This window comes from Salmo trutta, chromosome 22, assembly GCF_901001165.1.
Source record: "Salmo trutta chromosome 22, fSalTru1.1, whole genome shotgun sequence".
NCBI classification, from domain to species: Eukaryota; Metazoa; Chordata; class Actinopteri; order Salmoniformes; family Salmonidae; genus Salmo; species Salmo trutta.
Window position 1 is genome coordinate 23,764,196 of NC_042978.1, and position 23,526 is coordinate 23,787,721.

The 23,526-nt window shown below is 44.5% G+C and overlaps 1 protein-coding gene across 2 annotated transcripts in view; it reads left to right on the top strand.

Annotated features, from left to right (window-relative positions):
• Positions 1–23,526, top strand: part of mcf2l2 (MCF.2 cell line derived transforming sequence-like 2) — a 131,508-nt gene that overhangs the window by 101,734 nt on the left and 6,248 nt on the right. For both annotated transcript variants that reach the window (XM_029707320.1, XM_029707321.1), the window contains exons 18-32: positions 5,507–5,576; positions 5,675–5,767; positions 6,266–6,358; positions 6,790–6,915; positions 7,142–7,360; positions 7,960–8,052; positions 9,214–9,292; positions 10,866–10,920; positions 11,066–11,163; positions 15,067–15,165; positions 19,509–19,595; positions 20,166–20,240; positions 20,615–20,704; positions 21,052–21,167; positions 21,654–21,769. In XM_029707320.1, coding sequence (XP_029563180.1) covers positions 5,507–5,576; positions 5,675–5,767; positions 6,266–6,358; positions 6,790–6,915; positions 7,142–7,360; positions 7,960–8,052; positions 9,214–9,292; positions 10,866–10,920; positions 11,066–11,163; positions 15,067–15,165; positions 19,509–19,595; positions 20,166–20,240; positions 20,615–20,704; positions 21,052–21,167; positions 21,654–21,769 — 1,509 coding nt within the window. The remainder of the gene's footprint in view (positions 1–5,506; positions 5,577–5,674; positions 5,768–6,265; positions 6,359–6,789; positions 6,916–7,141; positions 7,361–7,959; positions 8,053–9,213; positions 9,293–10,865; positions 10,921–11,065; positions 11,164–15,066; positions 15,166–19,508; positions 19,596–20,165; positions 20,241–20,614; positions 20,705–21,051; positions 21,168–21,653; positions 21,770–23,526) is intronic.

Consider the following 23,526-nt stretch of genomic DNA (forward strand, 5'->3'; position numbering starts at 1 on the left):
TGCTTCTATAAACCAATGAGGAGATGGGAGAGGCAGGACTTGCAGCGCGATCTGCATCAGAAATGGAACTGATTTCTATTGTAGCACTTGGCAACGCAGTATGGGGGTAATAATTGAATAACATCGATTTTTTTTATTTTATTTTGCAGCGCACACGACGCGAGCGGTGTGGTCAGCCTGTAATATACACGGAAGCATTGGATGGTTTGCTCTTCACCTGAGTCTGACTAGATGTCACGCCCTGACCTGAGAGAGCCGTTTTTCTCTCTTTGGTTAGGTCAGGGTGTGATATGGGATGGGCATTCTATGTCATATATTTCTTTGTGTTTGGCCGAGTATGGTTCCTAATCAGAGGCAGCTGTCTATCGTTTTCTCTGATTGGGAATCATACTTAGGCAGCCCTTTTTCCCACCTTCGGTTGTGAGATCTTGTTTTTGTACAGCTCTGTGTAAGCCTGCAGAATGTAACGTTCGTCTTATTTTTTCGTTATTTTGTTTAGTGTTCTGAGTTAAATAAAAGTAAACATGAGCACTTACCACGCTGCACCTTGGTCTCCTCCTTACGACGATCGTTACACTAGAACCCCACTTCTTCTCCGGCGTTGACGTTTTTGTGTTGCAATCAGGATGAGTGGGGCTGCCAACTGCCTCTGGATTTTCAAAGGAAGTGTCAAGTTCAGGGAAGTTGAATTTCTGGTGAGATCTAATATCCAAAAGTTATTTTTGGCTATAGGTAATAATACTAGAAAGATAGTGTAAGAAATAACTGCCCCATCTGGCCAGGGAAAACAAAGCGACAACGTTATGTATTTATAGCCTAAGCCAATTTATTTAGAAAAACTCCGTTCTCATCGTAGCCCACCCAAAAAACGTTCTGCAACTTCTTAATCACTGTCATAACACACACAGTGATCGACTTTAAAGGTCCAGTGCAGTGAATGGATATTTCCACACTATGATGTTGGAATAATACATAATACTGTTGTGAATTGTGAAAATGAATTGTGAAAATGATGTTAAAATCCTTTTAGTGTAAGATTGAGTGAAATTTCTTCCTGTTTTGGTGGGATGGAGTTTTGACCTGCTTGGTGTCATCACCACACAGTAAATTAGTTAATAAACCAATAAGAAGAGAGTTCTAAACCTCTCTGCAAATAGCAGCTGTTTTTTTCCCACTCGGACCATTCCAAGGCAGTCCTAGCAAAATTCTTGCTTGAGAAATTGTTCTTTGCTAAGAAGCTGCCACTTTCAAAAAGTGGGACACTAATCTGGACACTTGTACGAACTCCCACTACGCCCTCCAATGAATCATCAAACAGGCAAAGCGTCAAGATCGAATCCTATTACACCGGCACTGACACTTGTCGGATGTGGCAGGGCTTGCAAACTATCATGGATTACAAAGGGAAACACAGCCGCGAATTGACCAGTGACGCGAGCCTACTAGATGAGCTAAATACCGTCTATGTGCTTCGAGGCTAGCAAAACTAAACCATGCATGAGAGCACCAGCTGTTCGGGTCAACTGTGTGGTCACGCTTTCCATAGCCTATGTGAGTAGAACCTTTAAACAGGTTAACATTCACAAGGTCGCAGGGCCAGACTGATTACCAGGACGCATACTCGGAGAATGCGCTGACCAGCTGGCAAGTGTCTTCACTGACATTTTCAACCTCTCCCTGACCCAGTCTGTAATACCAACATGTTTCAAGCAGACAACCATAGTCCCTGTGCCCAAGAACACCAATGTAACCTGGCTAAATTATTATCGCCCCGTAGCACTCATCTGTAGCTATGAAGTGCTTTGAAAGGCTGGTCATGGCTCACAACACCATCATCTCATACACCCTGGATGCACTCAATTCCCATACCGACCCAACAGATCCACAGATGACGCAATCTCAATCGCACTCCACACTGCACTTTCCCACTTGGACAAAAGGAACACCTATGTGAGAATGCTGTTCATTGACTGACTATAGTTCAGTGTTCAACACCATAGTGCCCTCCAAGCTCATCACTAAGGACCTGAGATTAAACATCTCCCTCTGCAACTGTATCCTGGACTTCCTGACAGTCCGACCCGAGGTGGAGAGGGTAGGCACACATGAACCACGCTGACCCTCAACATGGGGACTCCTCATGTGTGCGTGCTTAGTCCCCTCCTGTACTCCCTGTTCCCCCATGACTGCGTGGTCGCGCATGACTCCAACACCATCAGTACGTTTCCTGACGACACGACGGTGGTAGGCCTGATCACAGAGGACAATGACGATGTTCGACAGCATACAGGGAGGAGGTTAGAGACCTCAATAACCTCTTCCTCAACGTCAGCAAGACAAAGGAGCTGATCGTGGACTACAGGAAATGGAGGGCCGAGCCCGCCCCCATCCACATCGACAAGGCTGTAGTGGAGCAGGTCGAGAGCTTCAAGTTTCTCGGCGTCCACATCACTAAGAAGTTATCACGCTCCACACACACCAAAATGGCCGTGAAGAGGGCACGCAAGAGGAGGCTGAAAACATTCAACATGGGCCCACAGATCCTCAAAAGTTATATAGCTGCACCATTGTTAGGATCTTGACTGGCTGCATCACCGCTTGGTATGGCAACTACTTGGCATCCGACCGCAAGGCGCTGCGGAGGGTAATGCGCATAGCCCAGTACATCACTGGGGCTGAGCTCCCTGCTATCCAGGACCTCTATACCAGGCGGTGTCAGAGGACCCGAACCATCTCAATTGGGTTGAGGTCGGGTGATTGTGGAGGTGAGGTCATCTGATGCTGCACTCCATCACTCTCCTTCTTGGTCAAATAGCCCTTGCACAGCCTGGAGGTGTTTTGGGTCATTGTCCTGTTGAAAAACAAATGATAGTCCCACTAAGCGAAAACCAGATGGGATGGCGTTTCGCTGCAGAATGCTGTTGTAGCCATACTGGTTAAGTGTGCCTTGAATTCTAAATAAATCACTGAAAGTGTCACCAGCAAAGCACTTCCACACCATCACACCACCTCCTCCATGCATCATGGTGGGAACCACACATGCGGAGATCATCCGTTCACCTATTCTGCGTCTCACAAAGACACGGCAGTTGGAACCAAACATTTTAAATTTGGACTCATCAGACCAAAGGACAGATTTCCACCAGTCTAATGTCCATTGCTCGTGTTTCTTGGCCCAAGCAAGTCTCTTCTTCTTATTGGTGTCCTTTAGTAGTCGTTTCTTTGCAGCAATTCAAGCATGAAGGCAGGATTCACGCAGTCTCCTCTGAACAGTTGATGTTGAGATGTGTCTGTTACTTGAACTCTGAAGCATTTATTTGGCCTGCAATTTCTGAGGCTGATAACTCTAATGAACTTATCCTCTGCAGCAGAGGTAACTCTGGTTCTTCCATTCCTGTGGCGGTGCTCATGAGAGCCTGTTGACTGACCTTCATTGACTTACCTTTAAGGCATAAAGTAATGATGAACTGTCGTTTCTCTTTGCTTATTTGAGCTGTTCTTGCCATAATATGGTATAATATACAACCCTACCTTGTCACAACACAACTGATTGGCTCAAACTCAATACGAAGGAAAGAAATTCCACAAATGATCTTTAAACAAGGCACACCTGTTAATTGAAATGCATTCCAGGTGACTACCTCCATGAAGCTGGTTGAGAGAATGCCAAGAGTGTGCAAAGCTGTCATCAAGGCAAGGGGTGGCTACTTGAAGAATCTCATCTCAAATATATTTTGATTTGTTTAACACTTTTTTGGTTACTACATGATACCATGTGTTATTTCATTGTGTTGATGTCTTCACTATTATTCTACAATGTAGAATGTTAATGTCCCTTGCCCACTTCACTTCTTCTATTGAAAATGAATAGCTTTCCGTAGTGTCATTGCCCACATCATCTTCAGTTAATACGTACGGTGAGAGCAATAGGATAAAGTGGCTTGTGCTCTGCTTGCCCTGACCAAAAGTTACACTTCCAGTGTAGCAGAGAAACAAAATATACTGCTTTTGTGACGCCCCAGTACAGTGCCTTCAGAAAGCATTCATACCCCTTGACTTATTCTACATTTTGTTGTGTTACAGCCTGAATTCAAAACATAAAATATGTTTTTAGACATTTTAGCAAATCCTCTCCGGCAACCGAGTTAGGAAGGATGCCTGTATCTTTGTAATGACTGGGTGTATTGATACACCATCCAAAGTGTAATTAATAACTGCACCATGCTCAAATGTATATTCAATGTTGTCTTTTTTTTTACCCATCTACCAATAGGTGCCATTCTTTGCGAGGCATTGGAAAACCTCCCTGGTCTTTGTGGTTGAATCTGTGTTTGAAATTTACTGCTAGATTGAGGGACCTTTACAGATAATTGTATGTGTTAGGCACAGAGATGAGGTAGTCATTCTGTCAGATGTCAGTTGTGAGGATAGAGTCAGGCGCAGGACACAGAACTGAGTAAAATAATGTACTTTACTCTCGGAAAAAATCATAAGCCAATAATCCACGCAGGGATAACAATCCTGACACAAACAACTAACATGAAGACAAGAAAACAATCATGCACAAATCATAATGACAACCAGAGGGTTAAATATGGAAATAATCATAACGAGATGGGAACCAGGTGTGAACACTCAAGACATAACAAATGGAAAAAGAAACGTGGATCGGTGGTAGCTAGAAAGCCGGTGACGACGACCGCCGAACGCCGCCCAAACAAGGAGAGGCACCAACTTCGGCGGAAGTCGTGTTACCAGTCTTTGCATCTGCACTGTTCTTCCAGTAAATGTGTTTTTGTAAAATGTTTATAGGAATTTGTTAAAAGTAGTCCTTGTGTATAGAGTTGTATAGTTTGCAAAGTTAAACAATCATTGGATTTTGTTTGACATGCTTTTTAAATTGAAGAATCTGAGAGTCAGCATCATTCTGTTACCTTGGAATCGCCCTATGTAATATACTTATCACATTCCGTGCACCACCAAAAAATACTAGATGTTGAGAGAATAATGTTCTTCCTCTCATTTGGGTTGCTGACCCCTGGTTTGCAACATGGGGCTGAGGGAACATAGACATGGTCCCGTTTAAGGCTGGCGTGCTGGAATTCCTTGCATTTTTGTTTTCAGTTTAAAAAAAACTTGCCTGACTGCTCAGTTCACTCACCCCAGGAAATAAGGCAACCCTTAAGGTCCCTGCTACAACTAGATTCCGCAGTTTTACCTGCATTTAACCATCAGGAGAAAGAAAATTGCAGACCGGCATCTCCGGCTTCCCTAACATCACAGACATTCCAAACAGAAGTGCACAGACTCTGCCCACAAGCTATTATTTTCCAACCCAATCTTTACTCTACACTTCCGCTTTACTTCCCAGCATAGGAAATGGCAATCTGATTTAACTGAATGTGCAGTTGCTATGCAATTGTATCCAATGTTATACTTTATGTGCCTTGTAAAGTGCAAACAGGAAATGTGTAATTTGAGTTCACTTATTCCTTCTTGTTCACAGGACTTTTTTCAAAGAGCTTGAAAATTGCATGGAGAGGCCAGAGTTGGTGGGGACTTGCTTTTTGAAAAGGGTGAGTTCCTTGTGTTAATGTCATTTGGAAACTGAAGGCCATTACTGTGCTGTTACGGTGTGTTGCAGTGCAAAGTCTCTGTGTGTGTCTCTCTCCAGAAAGAAGAGCTGCAGATCTATGAGAAATACTGTCAGAACAAGCCCCGATCAGAGGCACTGTGGAGACAGTGTGGTGACAGCCTGTTTTTCCAGGTGACTCCCCTTCCCTATGTGTCTCAGTGTTAACATGGTTATGATATAGTATTCCACTATATGATGCTGTCAGTTTACATTAAGCAACATGTCATTGGACAAACTTACATTTTCTGTTTGGATGACTAAAATTATAACATTGACTTAACACATGATTGCAACTAGAAACGTTCTGTTTCTAGTTATTATTTGACCATGCTGGTCATTTACGAACATTTTAACATCTTGACCATGTTCTGTTATAATATCCACCCGGCACAGCCAGAAGAGGACTGGCCACCCCTCATAGCCTGGTTCCTCTCTAGGTTTCTTCCTAGGTTTTTGGCCTTTCTCAGGAGTTTTTCCTATGGAGTTTTTCCCAGCCACCGTGCTTCTTTCACATGCATTGCTTGCTGTTTGGGGTTTTAGGCTGGGTTTCTGTACAGCACTTTGAGATTTCAGCTGATGTACGAAGGGCTATATAAATACATTTGATTTATATGATGTTTGTTACTGCAGGAATGTCAGAAGAAGCTGGACCACAAACTCTCCCTGGATGCATATTTACTCAAGCCTGTGCAGAGGATCACCAAGTACCAGCTGATGCTCAAGGCAAGTTTATCACGGTCAAATCTCTCACCTTAGCACCATACAATCAAGCCTTCCACATCAGATAACAGATGCTATGCTCAAACTTGATCCTTGGACTAACGTGCAGAGCACTTCATTCAGTCCTAATTTGATTGGAAGTCTCAAGTATATGTATTTGTCATGCCTAGTGCACCTTGATATCTTGCAGTAAAACCACCCACACAGTTAGGTCAGTACCTGTTGCCATGTTGCTGAAAAGACACAGCTGAATGGATATTGAATAGTATAAGTTGCTGTTGGTTTTAGAGTGGTTTCTTTGCAGTAGCCTGTGTGGTTGGAAAGCCTTCATTCTGAAACTTGGTCTGTTGTTAGTGTAGGAGTAAGCCAAACACTGAAAGATACATTATTTATCCAACTTCACTTTGTCCCTACCGGCTCTGTTCCCCTTCTAGGAGATGCTGAAATGCAGTAAGAATCAGGAGGGTATTGCTGAGTTGGAGGAGGCCCTGGCCACCATGCTGGACATCATCAAATCTGTCAATGACTCCATGCATCAGATCGCCATAACAGGATTTGAGGTCAGTATGACTGGGCTGGAGTTTAAGGGTGTGAAAAATCAGTTTGATGCCTATCTTAGAGTGGATCTGCTGGGCTGTGGGAAAGTTATAGGAAACCCTGCCGTAAATGAGTTTGACTAATCGGGCGGAGAGAGACTGTCATGGCTAGGCTGTATAGATGTATAGAGGGTGTACTGTATGTACGTGGGTGTGGGACTGATGGCCTCTGTGTCTCTCTCACCCCCAGGGAAACCTTAGTGAGCTTGGGAAGCTTCTGATGCAGGGCTCGTTCAACGTGTGGACGGACCACAAGAAGGGCCACAGCAAGGTGAAGGACCTGGCCCGCTTCAAGCCCATGCAGAGGCACCTGTTCCTCTACAACAAGATGCTGCTCTTCTGTAAAAAGCGGGAGGAGACCACGGACGAGAAGCCATCCCCCTCCTATAGCTTCAAGCACTCACTAAAGGTGAGGTTGGTTGGTGGGGTCAGTTCTTGTTGGACAAACATAACCTGTGTGTATATACAAACATCACCTTTTGTGTAAGAGAACTATTTCTGACCTGAAATTGAAACAAGAAAGCATGTGCTAAGTCCATTTGCTTGACTGTAGGGCCATACTGCCCACTATCCTACACTAAGTTCCCCCGCCTCAAATGGAAACTTTACAGTGGCTCTCTCAGACCCCTGAGAACCTTGGTATTCACTGTCACTCCCCATATTTCAATTCAAGCTTATCTAGACGCATGAAAAATCAAGGCAGTAAACAGGGCCCTACGATGACAGGAACCTTTCATCACTGGGATCCTGGAACAACCATTTGTTTTCTTGAGGAAACCTTTGAACTTGTTTTCTGCTCCCACTCGCTGGCTAGTGTGCATGTAACCAACTCAATGAATAGTGCTACTCATCGCTCAATAGAAGTGAAAAGACACATTTCAGCTTGTAGAAAAAAAGCTGTAGCAGTTCACATTGAAGAATATAAGGGCATCATAGTGTGAATCAGCGGTGTAAATCTAAAATATAAAGCTGTCACTGTTTTTAACCACAGCCTTGCCTTTGTTTCAGATGAGTGCCGTGGGAATCACAGAAAATGTCAAAGGAGACATTAAGAAGTTCGAGGTCTGGTATAACGGCAGAGAGGAAGTCTATATCATTCAGGTACATGTCCATATAGTTTCTGTGTAAAAAAACAACTTCCAAAACATATCCATTATTCCCATTTGATATTACCAGTTATAGTCTAAAGAATTCTAAATACATACTAGATAAACTTGATAAAACTGTGATTCAGCAACATCCTTTACTAAGTAGCATACAGTGCATTCGGAAAGTATTCAGACCCCTTCCCTTTTTCCACACTTAGTTATGTTACAGCCTTATTCTAAAATGGATACAAATTTTAAAAATCCTCATTGATCTACACACAATACCCCCTAATGACAAAGCGAAACAGGTTTGCAAGTGTATTATAAAATAAAAAACAGATACCTTATTTACATAAGTATTCAGACCCTTTGCTATTGGACTCGAAAAATTGAGCCTAGGTGTATCCTGTTTCTATTGATTATCCTTGAGATGTTTCTACTACTTAATTGGAGTCCAACTGTGGTAAATTCAATTGATTGGACATGATTTGGAAAGGCACACACCTATCTATATAAGGTCCCACAGTTGACAGTGCATGTCAGAGCAAAGGTTGAAGGAATTGTCGTTAGAGCTCCGAGACAGGATTGTGTCGAGGCACAGATCTTGGTAAGGGAACCAAAAAATGTCTGCAGCATTGAAGGTCACCAAGAACACAGTGGCCTCCGTCATTCTTAAATGGAAAAAGTTTAGAACCATCAAGACTCTTCCTAGAGCTGGCCGCCCGGCCAAACTGAGCAGTCGGGGGAGAAGGGCCATGGTCAGGGAGGTGACCAATAACCCAATGGTCACTCTGACAGACATCCAGAGTTAATCGGTGGAGATGAGAACCTTCTAGAAGGACAACCATCTATGCAGCACTCCACCAATCAGGCCTTTTTGGTAGATTGGCCAGATGGATTCCACTCTTCAGTAAAAGGCACATGACAGACCACTGGAGTTTGCCAAAAGGCTCCTAAAGGACTCAGACCATGAGAAACAAGATTCTCTGGTCTGATGAAACCAATCCCTTTGACCACTGGGTGGCAGTGTTGCCCTATGAAGAGTAGCCACCCACAGACATCATTCTCACAGAAAAATCCATTGTCTGGTGTGAGACAGGCTGTAGAGTGAAACCTCAGGGTGTGTATATATATATATATGTGTGTATAACTGTGTGTTTGTGTGTCTCCACAGGCTCCCTCCATGGATGTGAAGAACATGTGGGTGTCAGAGATCCGAAAAGTTCTGACGGGCCAGCTCGAAGCTTGCAGAGGTATACAGTGTGTGGGGGTTCTCTCTAGGCATATTCAAACCACCCTCTCTCTCATACAGCACTAGACATCTGAACACAGCCCTGAACCCTCTCAGACTGCTGATGTGAATGTTAAGCAGTGGGAGGGAGGGGTTATCCAGTGTTGGAGGAGAGCTGATTTAGAGTTCGGGGAGGGAGGTGGACAACTGTTTGTGAACACATACCTGACCCTGACGGTACAGTCCACTCACTCACATACACACACATACACACTCCTCTCCCTCCACCACCCTCCAGCAGTATGCATCAATCGCCGACTGTTCCGCTCTGAAGCTCCTGACAGTCAGGAAAACGACCCTCTGCTCTGTCTACACTCGGCTGGACTGACAAGCTGTGTGTATGAGAGAGAGAGGATGTGTGTGCGTGTATGTGAGGGGACTGAGTAATGACATAGCAGCCCTCATATGAAGCAGAGTGAGAGAAAGATGCTCTGGCCTGCTGGAGGGTTGGAGGTGATTTACGCCTGTCTCGGCTGGCGAGCGGGGGGAGGGGGAGGGCAGCACGTAGCAGAAAAGAGCGGCACACAAGATAAGCCACTGTGTGCGGTATTAAAAAGCCCGGCGATGTGGGGTTTGTGTAATAGCAGGACAAGGCCAGTATACAAACCATCCAGCTCCAGCAGTGGCTTGTACTGAGGATACCGGCTGCAGCTGTTTGATTTGATGACTCCCCTGGGCCTTGGCAGTTAACTGTCCTGTCCTCCTGTTAAAGGTCCAATGCAGCCATTTTTCTTTCAATATCAAATCATGTCTGGGTAACAATTAATACCCTACTGTGATTTTTTTTTTTTCAATAAAAATTGTCAAAAAGAAACAAAAATATCTTCTTAGCAAAGAACAATTTCTCAAGCAAGAATTTTGATAGGACTGTCTGTGAGTGGTCTGAGTGGGGAGGGGAATACTGAAAATGAGAGGTTTGGAACGATCTTTCTTATTGGTCTATTAAATAATGTACTGCCTGCAAAACTCCATCCCACCAGAAGAGGCTGAAATTCCAGGCGATCTTTTCAAACAGCTCTTACACTAAAAGGGCATTATCATTATTTTCACAATTTCACAGCATTATTCCAACCTCATAGTGTGGAAATGTAAATAAAACACAGGAGAATCACATTTTTGACTGCACTGGGCCTTTAAAGACACGGATTAGTGGCTTCCATTCTGTCTGCACCACTGTTTTGGTCTATGGCTTCAGGTCTGACTGCGCTGTTTTGGTCCACGGACTCTCCTGTGGCTTATGTGACCCCTGGGATTTCTCCTGTTTTATCGCCTGGCATTGAAACACATAGGTTTATTAACCTGCTTTTGACTGCAGGTTTCTCACACAGTCCTACACACAGTGTGACATACACAAGCATGCAAACAACAAACACATGTGCGTGCACACACACACACTTGCATACCTAAGATCTCACCTAACAAATTCACCTCACTGACCTTTTTATGTCAATTTAACCTAATCTAATATCCCTTTCATTCCATTGAAAATAAATCTACGTTCTATTCCAATGCCATTTTCTTTTCTCCATTCACAGAGGCTAGTCAACTCCATCAGAAGATCACTGAGAATGTGTATCATGCTCCCATGAGGTAGAGTACTCCGTCTCTCAACGTTTTCATCATGTCCTGTGATTGAATGGCGACACCGCACAGATGCTCTCAAGGATAGCGAATGTAACGCTTCTACAGTGGCTGTGTGATTGACTGTCCTATATCTCTTGTCTCCTCCACTCAGAAACATGCGCAAAATGGCCCTGAGGCAGTCGGACTCGTCTAGCCCGGAGACAGGCTTCAGGAGGAGCAACCCCAGCCCCAACATGAGACAGAAACGAGGTGAGATGTCACACAGCCGCAGCCAGTCCCGCCAGGCCCCCGGCCCTGCCAAACCAGCATCCACTCAGCTCCGCTGACTGGAAACAAAAGGCAGCAACTTCCATGTACAAATCATCCCATAATGGCATTATGAAAGACACCACACTGATGGCACAATTAGCTGGGATGTTTTATCTGGGCTCTAACTATTACTGGCTCCAACTCTGTCTGTCTCGGCATCAGCCCAAGCCAACCCCTCACCACCACTTCCCTCTGATCGCTCACTACATACACTATACTGGCAGATGAGGATGAGGTAATGGGTAAGATTTCACGCTGTGTAGAGCCCGGCGGCAGAGCGCTGCTGCATCACAGTGCGAAGGAGCTGGGATAACGGTAGTCTTCCAGGGAGCGGGTGTTGGTGGTTAGAAGAGGAGAGTTGCTCTTTGACTCTGGATGTGGTCAGTGGCTGGACATCCCTAGCTCTAGGAGTAAGTGGATCCGACAGGTGCTTAGTCCTGGGTGCATGAGGGCCTTTATTACCCCCACCACAGACTCACAGAGGAAATCTATGAAATCTCTCCCATTCTCCTCTGTGGGAAAGGAATATTGCAGAAGCTGGTTGAGCAATGGTGTTTTTCAGTACCAACCTTACACTAAAATGTCTACATTATTCATTTAGTTACACAACTGCAGTACAGTACGGTTTTGACTACAATGAGTTTTGAACTGTGGTCTGGTGGGACTTTTTAGTTTTGACCCATATGTAACTGATGCCAACCATTTCCCTGATTGGGACTGTTTCCTTTTGGGTCAGAAGGACCCACTCCAGAGGTCGTGACCCCAAATACTGTAGTCCCACTAGTACACCTCCCACAATACCTCCCCAGTCTTCCGGAGTTAGTCTGACTAGCTGTTAGATTCTGCCAACGGTACGGTATATACCACACTCAGATAGTCTGATGAAAGGCTTTCCCATTCTTTATTTATAAAAAATAAATTCACTCCGCTTTTCTCCCCAATTTCGTGGTATCCAATTGTCTCATCACTGCAACTCCCGTACGGACTCAGAAGAGGCAAAGATCGAGAGCCGTGCGTCCTCCGAAACACAACCCAGCCAAGCCGCACTGCTTCTTGATACAACGCCCGCTTAACATGGAAGCCAGCCGCACCAATGTGTCAGAGGAAACACCGTACACCTGGCGACCGCGTCAGTGTGCACTGCGCCTGGCCCGCCACAGGCCCGCCACAGGAGTTGCTAGTGCGTGATGAGCCAAACTCTCCCTTAACCCGGACGACACTGGGCCAATTGTGCGCCACCCCATGGGTCTCCCGGTCGCGGCCGGCTGCGACAGAGCCTGGACTCGAACCCAGAATTTCTAGTGCCGCAGCAAGCACTGCTATGCTGTGCCTTAGACCACAGCGCCACTCGGGAGGCCCTGCTTTCCCATTCTTAGTCAGTCTACTGTATTCTCTCTCATAGTTGTCCAAAAGCTCTGATTTATTTTCTAATCTCAAGATCTCCAGAAGGCCAAAGTAACCTCAGAGGACAGAAGCAGCAGCTGCGTTGACATCTCTCTGTTTGGCAGCTTTGTCAGAGGTGTGAGACGAGATGAACCTGGAAGTTGTGATTATTCTGTGTTCTCACAATCAGAAGGTGATAATTATGTACATGATAATATGGACATTTTGAGCGGTCCTCCAGGGCAGGTAGTTCAAGTGTCCTTGAAATCACACACTCTCCAAGACAAGCTGTCCATTTTGAAAAAGTGTAAAACTGTCTTCTAGTTTTGGCATTGGCAGGTGTCTAAATCCTTATACCCATGCAGTTCCAGCATGATTGTGGAGGACTCTTCTCTTCCCAATGCAGGTTGTGTTGATGGAACATAGAGGGGTAAATCATGGATCAGGTTTGTCCATATGATGAAAGTCTCCAGGAAATTCCATGGCAAACTTATTATGCATCTCAGAGCTCTGTCAGCATTGTGATTAGACCAGAGAGAGACCCTTTTAGTGGAGATGAGAAAGATCTAGATAAAAGCTATCATTAAGGACCATCTGTCTCCAGCATAATCTTACAAACATATTTTTTACAACCTTGTCAGCACTCTTCAAACTTGTGACAATTTGAATATACACTGCTCAAAAAAATAAAGGGAACACTTAAACAACACAATGTAACTCCAAGTCAATCACACTTCTGTGAAATCAAACTGTCCACTTAGGAAGCAACACTGATTGACAATAAATTTCACATGCTGTTGTACAAATGGAATAGACAACAGGTGGAAATTATAGGCAATTAGCAAGACACCCCCAATAAAGGAGTGGTTCTGCAGGTGGGGACCACAGACCACTTCTCAGTTCCTATGCTTCCTAGCTGATGTTTTGGTCACTTTTGAATGCTGGCGGTGCTTTCACTCTAGTGGTAGCATGAGACGGAGTCTACAACCCACACAAGTGGCTCAGGTAGTGCAGCTCATCCAGGATGGCACATCAATGCGAGCTGTGGCAAGAAGGTTTGCTGTGTCTGTCAGCGTAGTGTCCAGAGCATGGAGGCGCTACCAGGAGACAGGCCAGTACATCAGGAGACGTGGAGGAGGCCGTAGGAGGGCAACAAACCAGCAGCAGGACCGCTACCTCCGCCTTTGTGCAAGCAGGAGCAGGAGAAGCACTGCCAGAGCCCTGCAAAATGACCTCCAGCAGGCCACAAATGTGCATGTGTCTGCTCAAACGGTCAGAAACAGACTCCATGAGGGTGGTATGAGGGCCCGACGTCCACAGGTGGGGGTTGTGCTTACAGCCCAACACCGTGCAGGACGTTTGGCATTTGCAGAGAACACCAAGATTGGCAAATTCGCCACTGGCGCCCTGTGCTCTTCACAGATGAAAGCAGGTTCACACTGAGCACGTGACAGACGTGACAGAGTCTGGAGACGCCGTGGAGAACGTTCTGCTGCCTGCAACATCCTCCAGCATGACCGGTTTGGTGGTGGATCAGTCATGGTGTGGGGTGGCATTTCTTTGGGGGGCCGCACATCCCTCCATGTGTTCGCCAGAGGTAGCCTGACTGCCATTAGGTACTGAGATGAGATCCTCAGACCCCTTGTGAGACCATATGCTGGTGCGGTTGGCCCTGGGTTCCTCCTAATGCAAGACAATGCTAGACCTCATGTGGCTGGAGTGTGTCAGCAGTTCCTGCAAGAGGAAGGCATTGATGCTATGGACTGGCCCGCCCATTCCCCAGACCTGAATCCAATTGAGCACATCTGGGACATCATGTCTCGCTCCATCCACCAACGCCACGTTGCACCACAGACTGTCCAGGAGTTGGCGGATGCTTTAGTCCAGGTCTGGGAGGAGATCCCTCAGGAGACCATCCGCCACCTTATCAGGAGCATGCCCAGGTGTTGTAGGGAGGTCATACAGGCACGTGGAGGCCACACACACTACTGAGCCTCATTTTGCCTTGTTTTAAGGACATTACATCAAAGTTGGATCAGCCTGTAGTGTGGTTTTCCACTTTAATTTTGAGTGTGACTCCAAATCCAGACCTCCATGGGTTGATAAATTGGATTTCCATTGATTATTTTTGTGTGATTTTGTTGTCAGCACATTCAACTATGTAAAGAAAAAAGTATTTAATAAGATTATTTATTTCATTCAGATCTAGGATGTGTTGTTTAAGTGTTCCCTTTATTTTTTTGAGCAGTATATTTTCAGAAATAGGTTTAGGTTGGTCTACACCTGATCTTTGAATCAGTTTTCATGCAGACTCAAGTGTGGGTGGTTGAATAGGGGTCTCCATAATGTCCAGGATTGTCATGGTATCCATTACTCTTACAAAGTCGTACCTCAGGCTTTCTCTCTACCCTCTGCTTCTGCTTTCTCCTTTACCGTTTTCCTCTCCCTTTCCCTCCCTAGCTGAGGCTTCTGCAACTAATAACCCTGACCACAATGCTGCTCTCGCTAGAAAGCGCTTCACCTTGCAGGGCCTCTCCAATAGAAGGTCTCTTCCCTCAGGTAAAGAAGACATGACATCTCCACTGACCTGCTCACCCTGTCCTTATCACCACCCTGTCCTCATCCCCTCTTTGAAGAGGTCCCACTCATTGTGTTGTATACAACTTCACCTACTCTCATTCATTCTCATTGTTAGTCATTATCCTTAGCCTGCTACTCTGTATGTCTTTGTGCCGCAGGCAGTGCTGCTAATACACACTGGTGCTTTCGCTCAGAGCAGAGAACTAGTGTATGTATAGTATGTCAGGCGGAGTCAGAGGAAGGACCAACATATTGTCAAAGACTCCAGCCACCCAAGCCATAGACTGTCCTCTCTGCTACCGCACGGCAAGTGGTACCAGTGCCCCAAGTCTGGAACCAACAGGACCCTAAACAGCTTCTACCCCCAAGCCATGAGACTACTCAACAAGATTGCTAAATAGCTAATCAAATGGCTACCCAGACTACCTGCATTTACCCTTTTTTTGCAATGACTATGCACACACACTAGACTCTACCCACACACTCAAACATACTTACACCGACAAGCCAACCCACACATACACACACTACATATGCCCACTTTCACATATGCACTACACATGCATACTGATACCACACACACTTTCACACCGTATGCTGCTGCTCCTGCTCCACATACGCTGCTGCTACAGATCAATCTATTATCTATCCTGTTACCTAGTCACGCTATCCCTATATATGTACTCAGTGGCTAGTTTATTAGATACACCCATCTAGTACCGGGTCGGACCCTCCTTTGCCTCCAGAACAGACTGAATTCTTTGGGGAATGGAAACATTGCTCAATTGGTATCAAGGGACCTAATGTGTGCCAGGAAAACATTCCCCACACTAGTACACCACTGCCACGAGCCTGTACTGTTGACACCAAGCAGGATGGGGCCATAGACTCATGCTGCTTACATCAAATCAGCATGACCCAACAGGAACTGGAATTCGTCGGACCACTCCTCAATTGTCCAGTGTTGGTGATCGCCTGGCCACTGGAGCTGATTCTTCTTGTTTTTAGCTGATAGGAGTGGAACCCTATGTGGTCGCCTGTTGCAATAGCCCATCCGTGACAAGGACCGACGAGTTGTACGTTCCAAAATGTCGTTCTCCAAAACACATGCCATTATTTGCTTGTTTATGGACCGCCTGTTAGCTGCACGATTCTTGCCATTCTCCTTCGACCTCTCATCAACGAGCTGTTTTCGCCCACAGGAATTCCGCTCACTGGATGTTTTATGTTTTTCTCTGTAAACCCTAGACATTGCGGTGTGTGAAAAGCCCAGGAGGCCGTCTGTATCTGAGATACTGGAACCGGCACGCCTGGTACTGACGATCATACCAAGCTCAAAGTTGCTTAGGTTGCAAATTTCTCCCATTCTAACGTTCGATCGGCTACTAACTGAATGCCTCGATGCATGTCTGCCTACTTTTTAGAGAACCACGGCCATGTCACTCACTGAGTGTATGTACATAGCTACCTCAATTACCTCGTACCCCTGCACATCGACTCAGTACTGGTACTCCCTGTATATAGCCATAGTATATAGTTATTAGTTATATAGTTATTTTTCTTGTTATTCACTGTGTATTTATTTCTTGTCACTATTATTTTGTATCTTTTAACTCTGCGTTGTTGGAAATTGTTGAACCCGTCAGTAAGCATTTCACCCTTAGTCTACACCTGTAGTTTATGAAGCATGTGACAGATAACATTTGATTTGATTAGAATTTTCCAAATACTAGTGTGTCTAGAGAACAAAGGGATTTCACATTTTCAAGACTATAGAACAACCTTGGCATCCAGGCAATGAAAACGCATGAAGGCTAAATTCGCAGACAGGTAGCCTTAGTAAATGTCAGCCTGTAATGCTTTTGACATTCAAAAGTGTATTAACATTTTTTTAAGAGGATGGTTTGATTCAAGGTTCTTCTCCACAGAATATATCCTTAATAACAATACTGATAGCCTGATTAGCTACATCTGATTATATTTTACAACATACATTAGATTGCTTTTAGTTAAACAAACCAATTGAACAGGGAGATAGGTTTATTATTATTTTATTACCACTTTGGTGCTATGGTTTGTAAGTGGGCAGTAACATTACTGTACATAATATGTCAGCATTTGTATGGTGATAATCTAATACTGTGTAGTTGGCTCCATTCATGATGCAGAGCAGGCTAGCTGAAGAGATATGGACACTGAGGGGGTGATGTTTTTGTACTTATTGGCCCGACGATGGTAATGCCTCGCTGTGAACTTGAGTTGTCGATAGATTTCATCTTGTTAGCATACCCCACCCCACCCATACCCCACCCATCCTAAACGATATCATGACCGCCATCGATAAAAGACAGTACTTGCAGCCATCTTCATCGACCTGGCCAAGGCTTTTGACTCTGTCAATCACCGCATTCTTATCGGCAGACTCAACAGCCTTGGTTTCTCTAATGACTGCCTTGCCTGGTTCACTAACTACTTCTCAGATAGAGTTCAGTGTGTCAAATCGGAGGGCCTGTTGTCCAGACCCCTGGCAGTCTCTATGGGGGTGCCACAGGGTTCAATTCTCGGGCCGACTCTTTTCTCTGTATACATCAATGATGTCGCTCTTGCTGCGGGTGATTCTTTGATCCACCTCTACGCAGACGACACCATTCTGTATACATCTGGCCCTTCTTTGGACACTGTGTTAACAAACCTCCAAACGAGCTTCAACGCCATACAACACTCCTTCCGTGGCCTCCAATTGCTCTTAAATGCTAGTAAAACGAAATGCATGCTTTTCAACCGATCGCTACCCGCACCCGCCCGCCCGTCCAGCATCACTACTCTGGACGGTTCTGACTTAGAATATGTGGACAACTATAAATACCTAGGTGCCTGGCTAGACTGTAAACTCTCCTTCCAGACTCACATTAAGCATCTCCAATCCAAAGTTAAATCTAGAATTGGCTTCCTATTCCGCAACAAAACCTCCTTCACTCATGCTGCCAAACATACCCTCGTAAAACTGACTATCCTACCGATCCTTGACTTTGGCGATGTCATTTACAAAATAGCTTCCAACACTCTACTCAACAAATTGGATGCAGTCTATCACAGTGCCATCCGTTTTGTCACCAAAGCCCCATACACTACCCACCACTGCGACCTGTATGCTCTCGTTGGCTGGTCCTCGCTACATATTCATCGCCAAACACACTGGCTCCAGGTCATCTATAGGTCTTTGCTAGGTAAAGCTCCGCCTTATCTCAGCTCACTGGTCACCATAGCAACACCCACTCGTAGATCGCACTCCAGCAGGTATATTTCACTGGTCATCCCCAAAGCCAACACCTCCTTTGGCCGCCTTTCCTTCCAGTTCTCTGCTGCCAATGACTGGAACGAATTGCAAAAATCACTGAAGTTGGAGACATATCTCCCTCACTAACTTTAAGCATCAGCTGTCAGAGCAGCTTACCGATCGCTGCAGCTGTACACAGCCCATCTGTGAATAGCCCATCCAACCAACTACCTACTTCATCCCCATATTTGTTTTTGTTTACTTCGCCACTATTGGCCTATTTATTGCCTTACCTCCTTACTTCATCTGCTCACACTGTATACAGATTTTTCTATTGTGTTATTGACTGTACGTTTGTTTATCCCATGTCTAACTCTGTGTTGTTGTTTTTGTAGCACTGCTTTGCTTTTTCTTGGCCAGGTCGCAGTTGTAAATGAGAACTTGTCCACGATTTATCTTCATCTTCCTGCACTTCCTCGTGTCTCCTCCATTCATTGCATGTTTCTCAGTCCCACAGTCAACCGCCTGCCTGTTTGAACTCACTAATTTGATACAACTAAGAGAAATTAATCATCTTGAAGGGATAGTGCGCCATTTTGGCAATTAAGTCTCTGCGTGCCGTTTGAAGGAAGTTGAAGGTCATTTCTGGAGCCATTGCTAACTAGCATTAGCGCACTGACTGGAAGTCTACAGGAACAGCTAGCATGCTTCTACTTCCTTCAAACTGTATGCAGAGACACAAAATTACACTCCATGAGTTCATCTGACTCTGGGTAAGTAGAAAAAAGGGCTTAATTGCTAAAATGTCACACTATCCATTTAAGCTGGACAGTGTTTAGTGAGGAATCAACAGTGACAGTTATCACCAAGTCTTATATCAAATCAGAAGTCAATCCAGAGAAAAGGCAGGAATCCTCAAAGCAATATGCTCATTTAGCCTTGCCATTAAAATGCTTCTCTGTGCCTTCCTGTGCCATCCATCCCTCTCTCCCTCCCTCATATTCTTTTGCCCAGCTAATTGCTAACCCTGCCCTGCCTTTCACAGCCTGTCCTCCATCTAAGGTGACAGATGTCACGCGCCGCTTCTCTTTAGCCTCCTCTATCAGTGTCTCCGCCACCAGACGCACAAAAGGTACCTGATTGCCTGGGGTCTTTCGCTTTCTTTTTATCTCTCCTCCCGTCGCCATCAAACTTTTTAAAGTGTTTGAGAGCAGGTACAGACCGGTTAGTGAGGGGGCTCTTTGAGAGAGAGGGAAGGGAGAGAGAGCTAGAGATGTAGAGAGCAGGAGTCAGCTAAGGTAATGAGAGAAAAATATATTTTCTTAACAAGGCCTACCCATTTATGAATTTCATGATATTGATGAGATGATGAATAAAATCAGTCTTTCTCAGAAATGAAACAAAAAGGGAAAAAAAAATGTTGTTGAGAAACCATAGTAATCGAATGTGAATTTTGATAAGCTGACATTTGGAATGTGGGGTGACATTCAGAGCTGCAAAGCAAGTGCAATTGTTCTGGAATTTAGATGAGAACTTCATTTTGCCAATATTCCCCTCCTTTCTTCTTCCTAGTAATCAAGTATTTCAATAACTTATGAGCAATGAAAACTGAGGATGTACAATAAAATGGATTTTGCTTCACTGTCTCAATAGATCAAATTTTCCACTAACGCTTCCACCATGCATTCATTGCCCCTGACAGGTCCTCCTTCAACTCATGTTAAAAAGACCAAAAGACATGAGATAAAGAGTGATCCAACACCATTCGGTTATGAAGGTAGCTATAGCTTCACAGTATGCTGTGGATCTGTGCATGTTCAGCCGTCTTTGTTAATGGGGACGGCTTTGCATTTTGGTGAGGTGACGTGTGTGTGCGCGTGCATGTGTGCTTGCATGACTGTCTGTGTGTGGGTGTGTGTTTTGCCTGCTCCGTTGTGATTCAATGTGATGCATGGTATATGTATTAGTTTGGCACAAAAAGTGCTGAACAAGATGACTTCACATTAGCAGTGCCATGTTGTTGGTAATGAGTCAGTGTGGCTGTGGAGCGATGATGGCTCCTTAATTTATTTCTGAATGCGTATATCAATTTCCTGCAATGTGATGTAAAATGGCATCCCAGTGGTCTGTAAAGAGCTAATTTCCTCCCAGATACATTACGCAGTGCTATCCCTGCTGCGAGCAGACACAAAGGCACCACAAGCACTGATTCAGCTGTGCCTAGGTCCACTTCTCAACCAGGTAATCTACTGATGGAAAAGTCACGCTATGACGTATTTTTCTTTTCTCATTTTGCTGGTTTTGGTTAAACATTTTTTGTCTTTTTTTTGCCATTGAGTGTCTTGTTGTATGTGGCACCTTTTCGATTGGTTTCTTGCATTGTGTTTTTTAGATATTTCCAACTTCTTCATACCTTCTTTGACTGTCAGTATAAATGTTTCAGAATGTTCAATGCTTATGTGTAAAGGGTACATTTGCAAAGCAGTAGATGTGTAATACCATGTCTTAAAACTAACGTGTTCACTTCTTCTAGTCAACTGAAGGGTTAACAGGACCTTGTCTTCTTTCTGTATGCTCTTTTTCTCTAGGCTGGACCCAACGGTGTTTGCCTTCAATGGACACAGAGGACTTTGAAACCATCCATTCGAGTGCAGAGGAGCTCTCCAACTCTTCGGATGGTGAGGACCAGTCCAGTAATAAAAATGTAAGTTATGTTGAATAAATCCTGACAGGTAACTTCATCCCCTCCATCTTGTTGCTTCTCTTAAATCCTTTCAATCCCCGGGAAATAAATCCTCTCTGCTTAATTATTTCCCACCATCACCCATCTTGTTAACGCGGGCTGACGACTTGACATTTAAAAGACAAAATAGCCTAGTGTGGGTCTCCCCAGAGCCTCTGGATTTCTCCTTCCATTACAATCTTTCTGATGTATGAGAGCCGGAGATCTGTTTTAATGGAGGGCCTGCTTCACAACTCTACCACACTGAGAATAATGCTCCCTGAGTCCAACATGAGACTGACGGATGGACATGCTGTACACACACATAGAATAGATGGGTGGACACAGACACACGTCACATGACACACACACGAAAGTTACACACCATCACATACAAAGACAAACCACAACTACAAGGATAGGGTATCTCCTCTAAATCACCCTCCTCCATTCTCTCCCTGCTCTTAGGGGGACAATGATCGCTTCCGTGTCCAGTTGACGTACGAGTCGAGGACAGCACAGGACCTGTCTCTGGAGTCAGGAGATTTAGTACAGTTCCTGGATGAGGCAGAGAATGGCCACTGGTGAGTGATGGTAGCACCCACCCTCTCTATCCATTGAACACTATGAGAGTCCCAGAGAGAAACCAATTCTCCTGCCGTAGTAAGAGGGACCCAACTCAACAGGATAAAGCACAATCATATTAGTCCTTGTTCCTGCACTGTATTCACACACTGCCCATCTCTATCTCTTCTCTGATTTAAAACCGTGTTTGTAAAAATGTAAAACTAATAACAATGTTGTTCCTGGGTTCCCTTGGGACTAACAGTTATTGCTGTGTTGTTTTATATTAAAAGTTAATTAATTGTAAAATTATTTCGATGAGGCATTCAGGATATTAAAGCATAAATGTTGAGTAGATCTGTATATCACAGTGGAAATTAAAACACAATGCCTAAATGAATAATATATATGTCTGTTCGATTCATCCCACCACTATGAGGAGTGGTTATTACCTTCTCACAGTAATAGCCTCCAGAATCCATTGCAAGCCAGGGTGGATGAGAGAGGGATTGTGGTTTCACACGAGCTTTCGCAGTACATTTTGGGGTGACTAATACCCCATTAGATTAAAGCTGCACTTAAAAATGCTTTGAATATGCTCATATTTCATCACCTCATGCATATTTCATATTTTAAAACCGTCTTCAATCATTTGCATCTTTGGGTTCTGGCACTAAAACGTCTCACACAACCCTCTCCTCTCCTTTTCGGCAGTCAGTGATATGAAGAATTTATATATTTTTTCATGGATGGAAGTCAACATGTACTGTACAGAAGTTTTTAAAACTCTGCACAACTCTCTTTGTGTATGATACCTCTGACTAACTGAAATCTGGTCCACCATTTGCATTGACGTTAGCACAGTGCTCCAAGGAGCGGGTGCACCTGTCTGTCCATGCCACGGATGAGGTATCAGCTTCACACCTAGCATCCACACGTAGGCTTCAGTATGTCCCCAGCCCACTCACTGTTGACAGCATATTTACAAATGCTGTCAACAGGAACTTTGCAAGAACAAGAATGTCTCCTTTTGTGACCATTTTGATTTGCTGTGGGAGAAACCAGCACTCTGTAAAAGAGAGAGGATTCACCCTAACCGCAGGGGTTCTAAGATTATCTCCAGCAACATTGCACACTGTTTTAGAGACTGACAGCCAGGGTATATTAATGCTCTAGTCCTCACTGTCGTAATCAACAACAGAGGACATGGAAAGCATATCACCTCCTGTAGAAATGGTAGTACGGTCAATGTAACTTAATTTATGTTTCTCTCACTCCCCTGAATACCTATGTCAATCTGACAGCTTTTGTCATCAGTAATCATGTGCCTATAAACCTGAATTACACTGTTAGCACTGAGACAATTGACCCTAGTAGGAAGCCCACTGGGAGCAGTTCACCTTGCACTATCAGCGCAAATAAGCAACCCAGAAAAGGGCAAAAATTGCCCACAATAACATATGTAGCCTGAGAAACAAGGTTCATGAAATCAATAACTTACTAACATCAGATAACATTAATTTCCTTGCTATCGCTGAAACTCACTTGGATAATTAATTTGACACAGTGGTAGCAATACATGGTTATAACATCTACAGAAGAGACAGAAATGCCAATGGGGGAAGTGTTGCTGTATAAATTCAGAGTCATATTCCTGTAAATCTTAGAGGATCTCATGTCATGCTGTTGAAGTATTATGGCTTCAGGTTCACCTGCCTCAACTAAAGCCTATTCTTGTGTAAAGTTGCTATAGACCACTGAGTGCTAACAGTCAGTA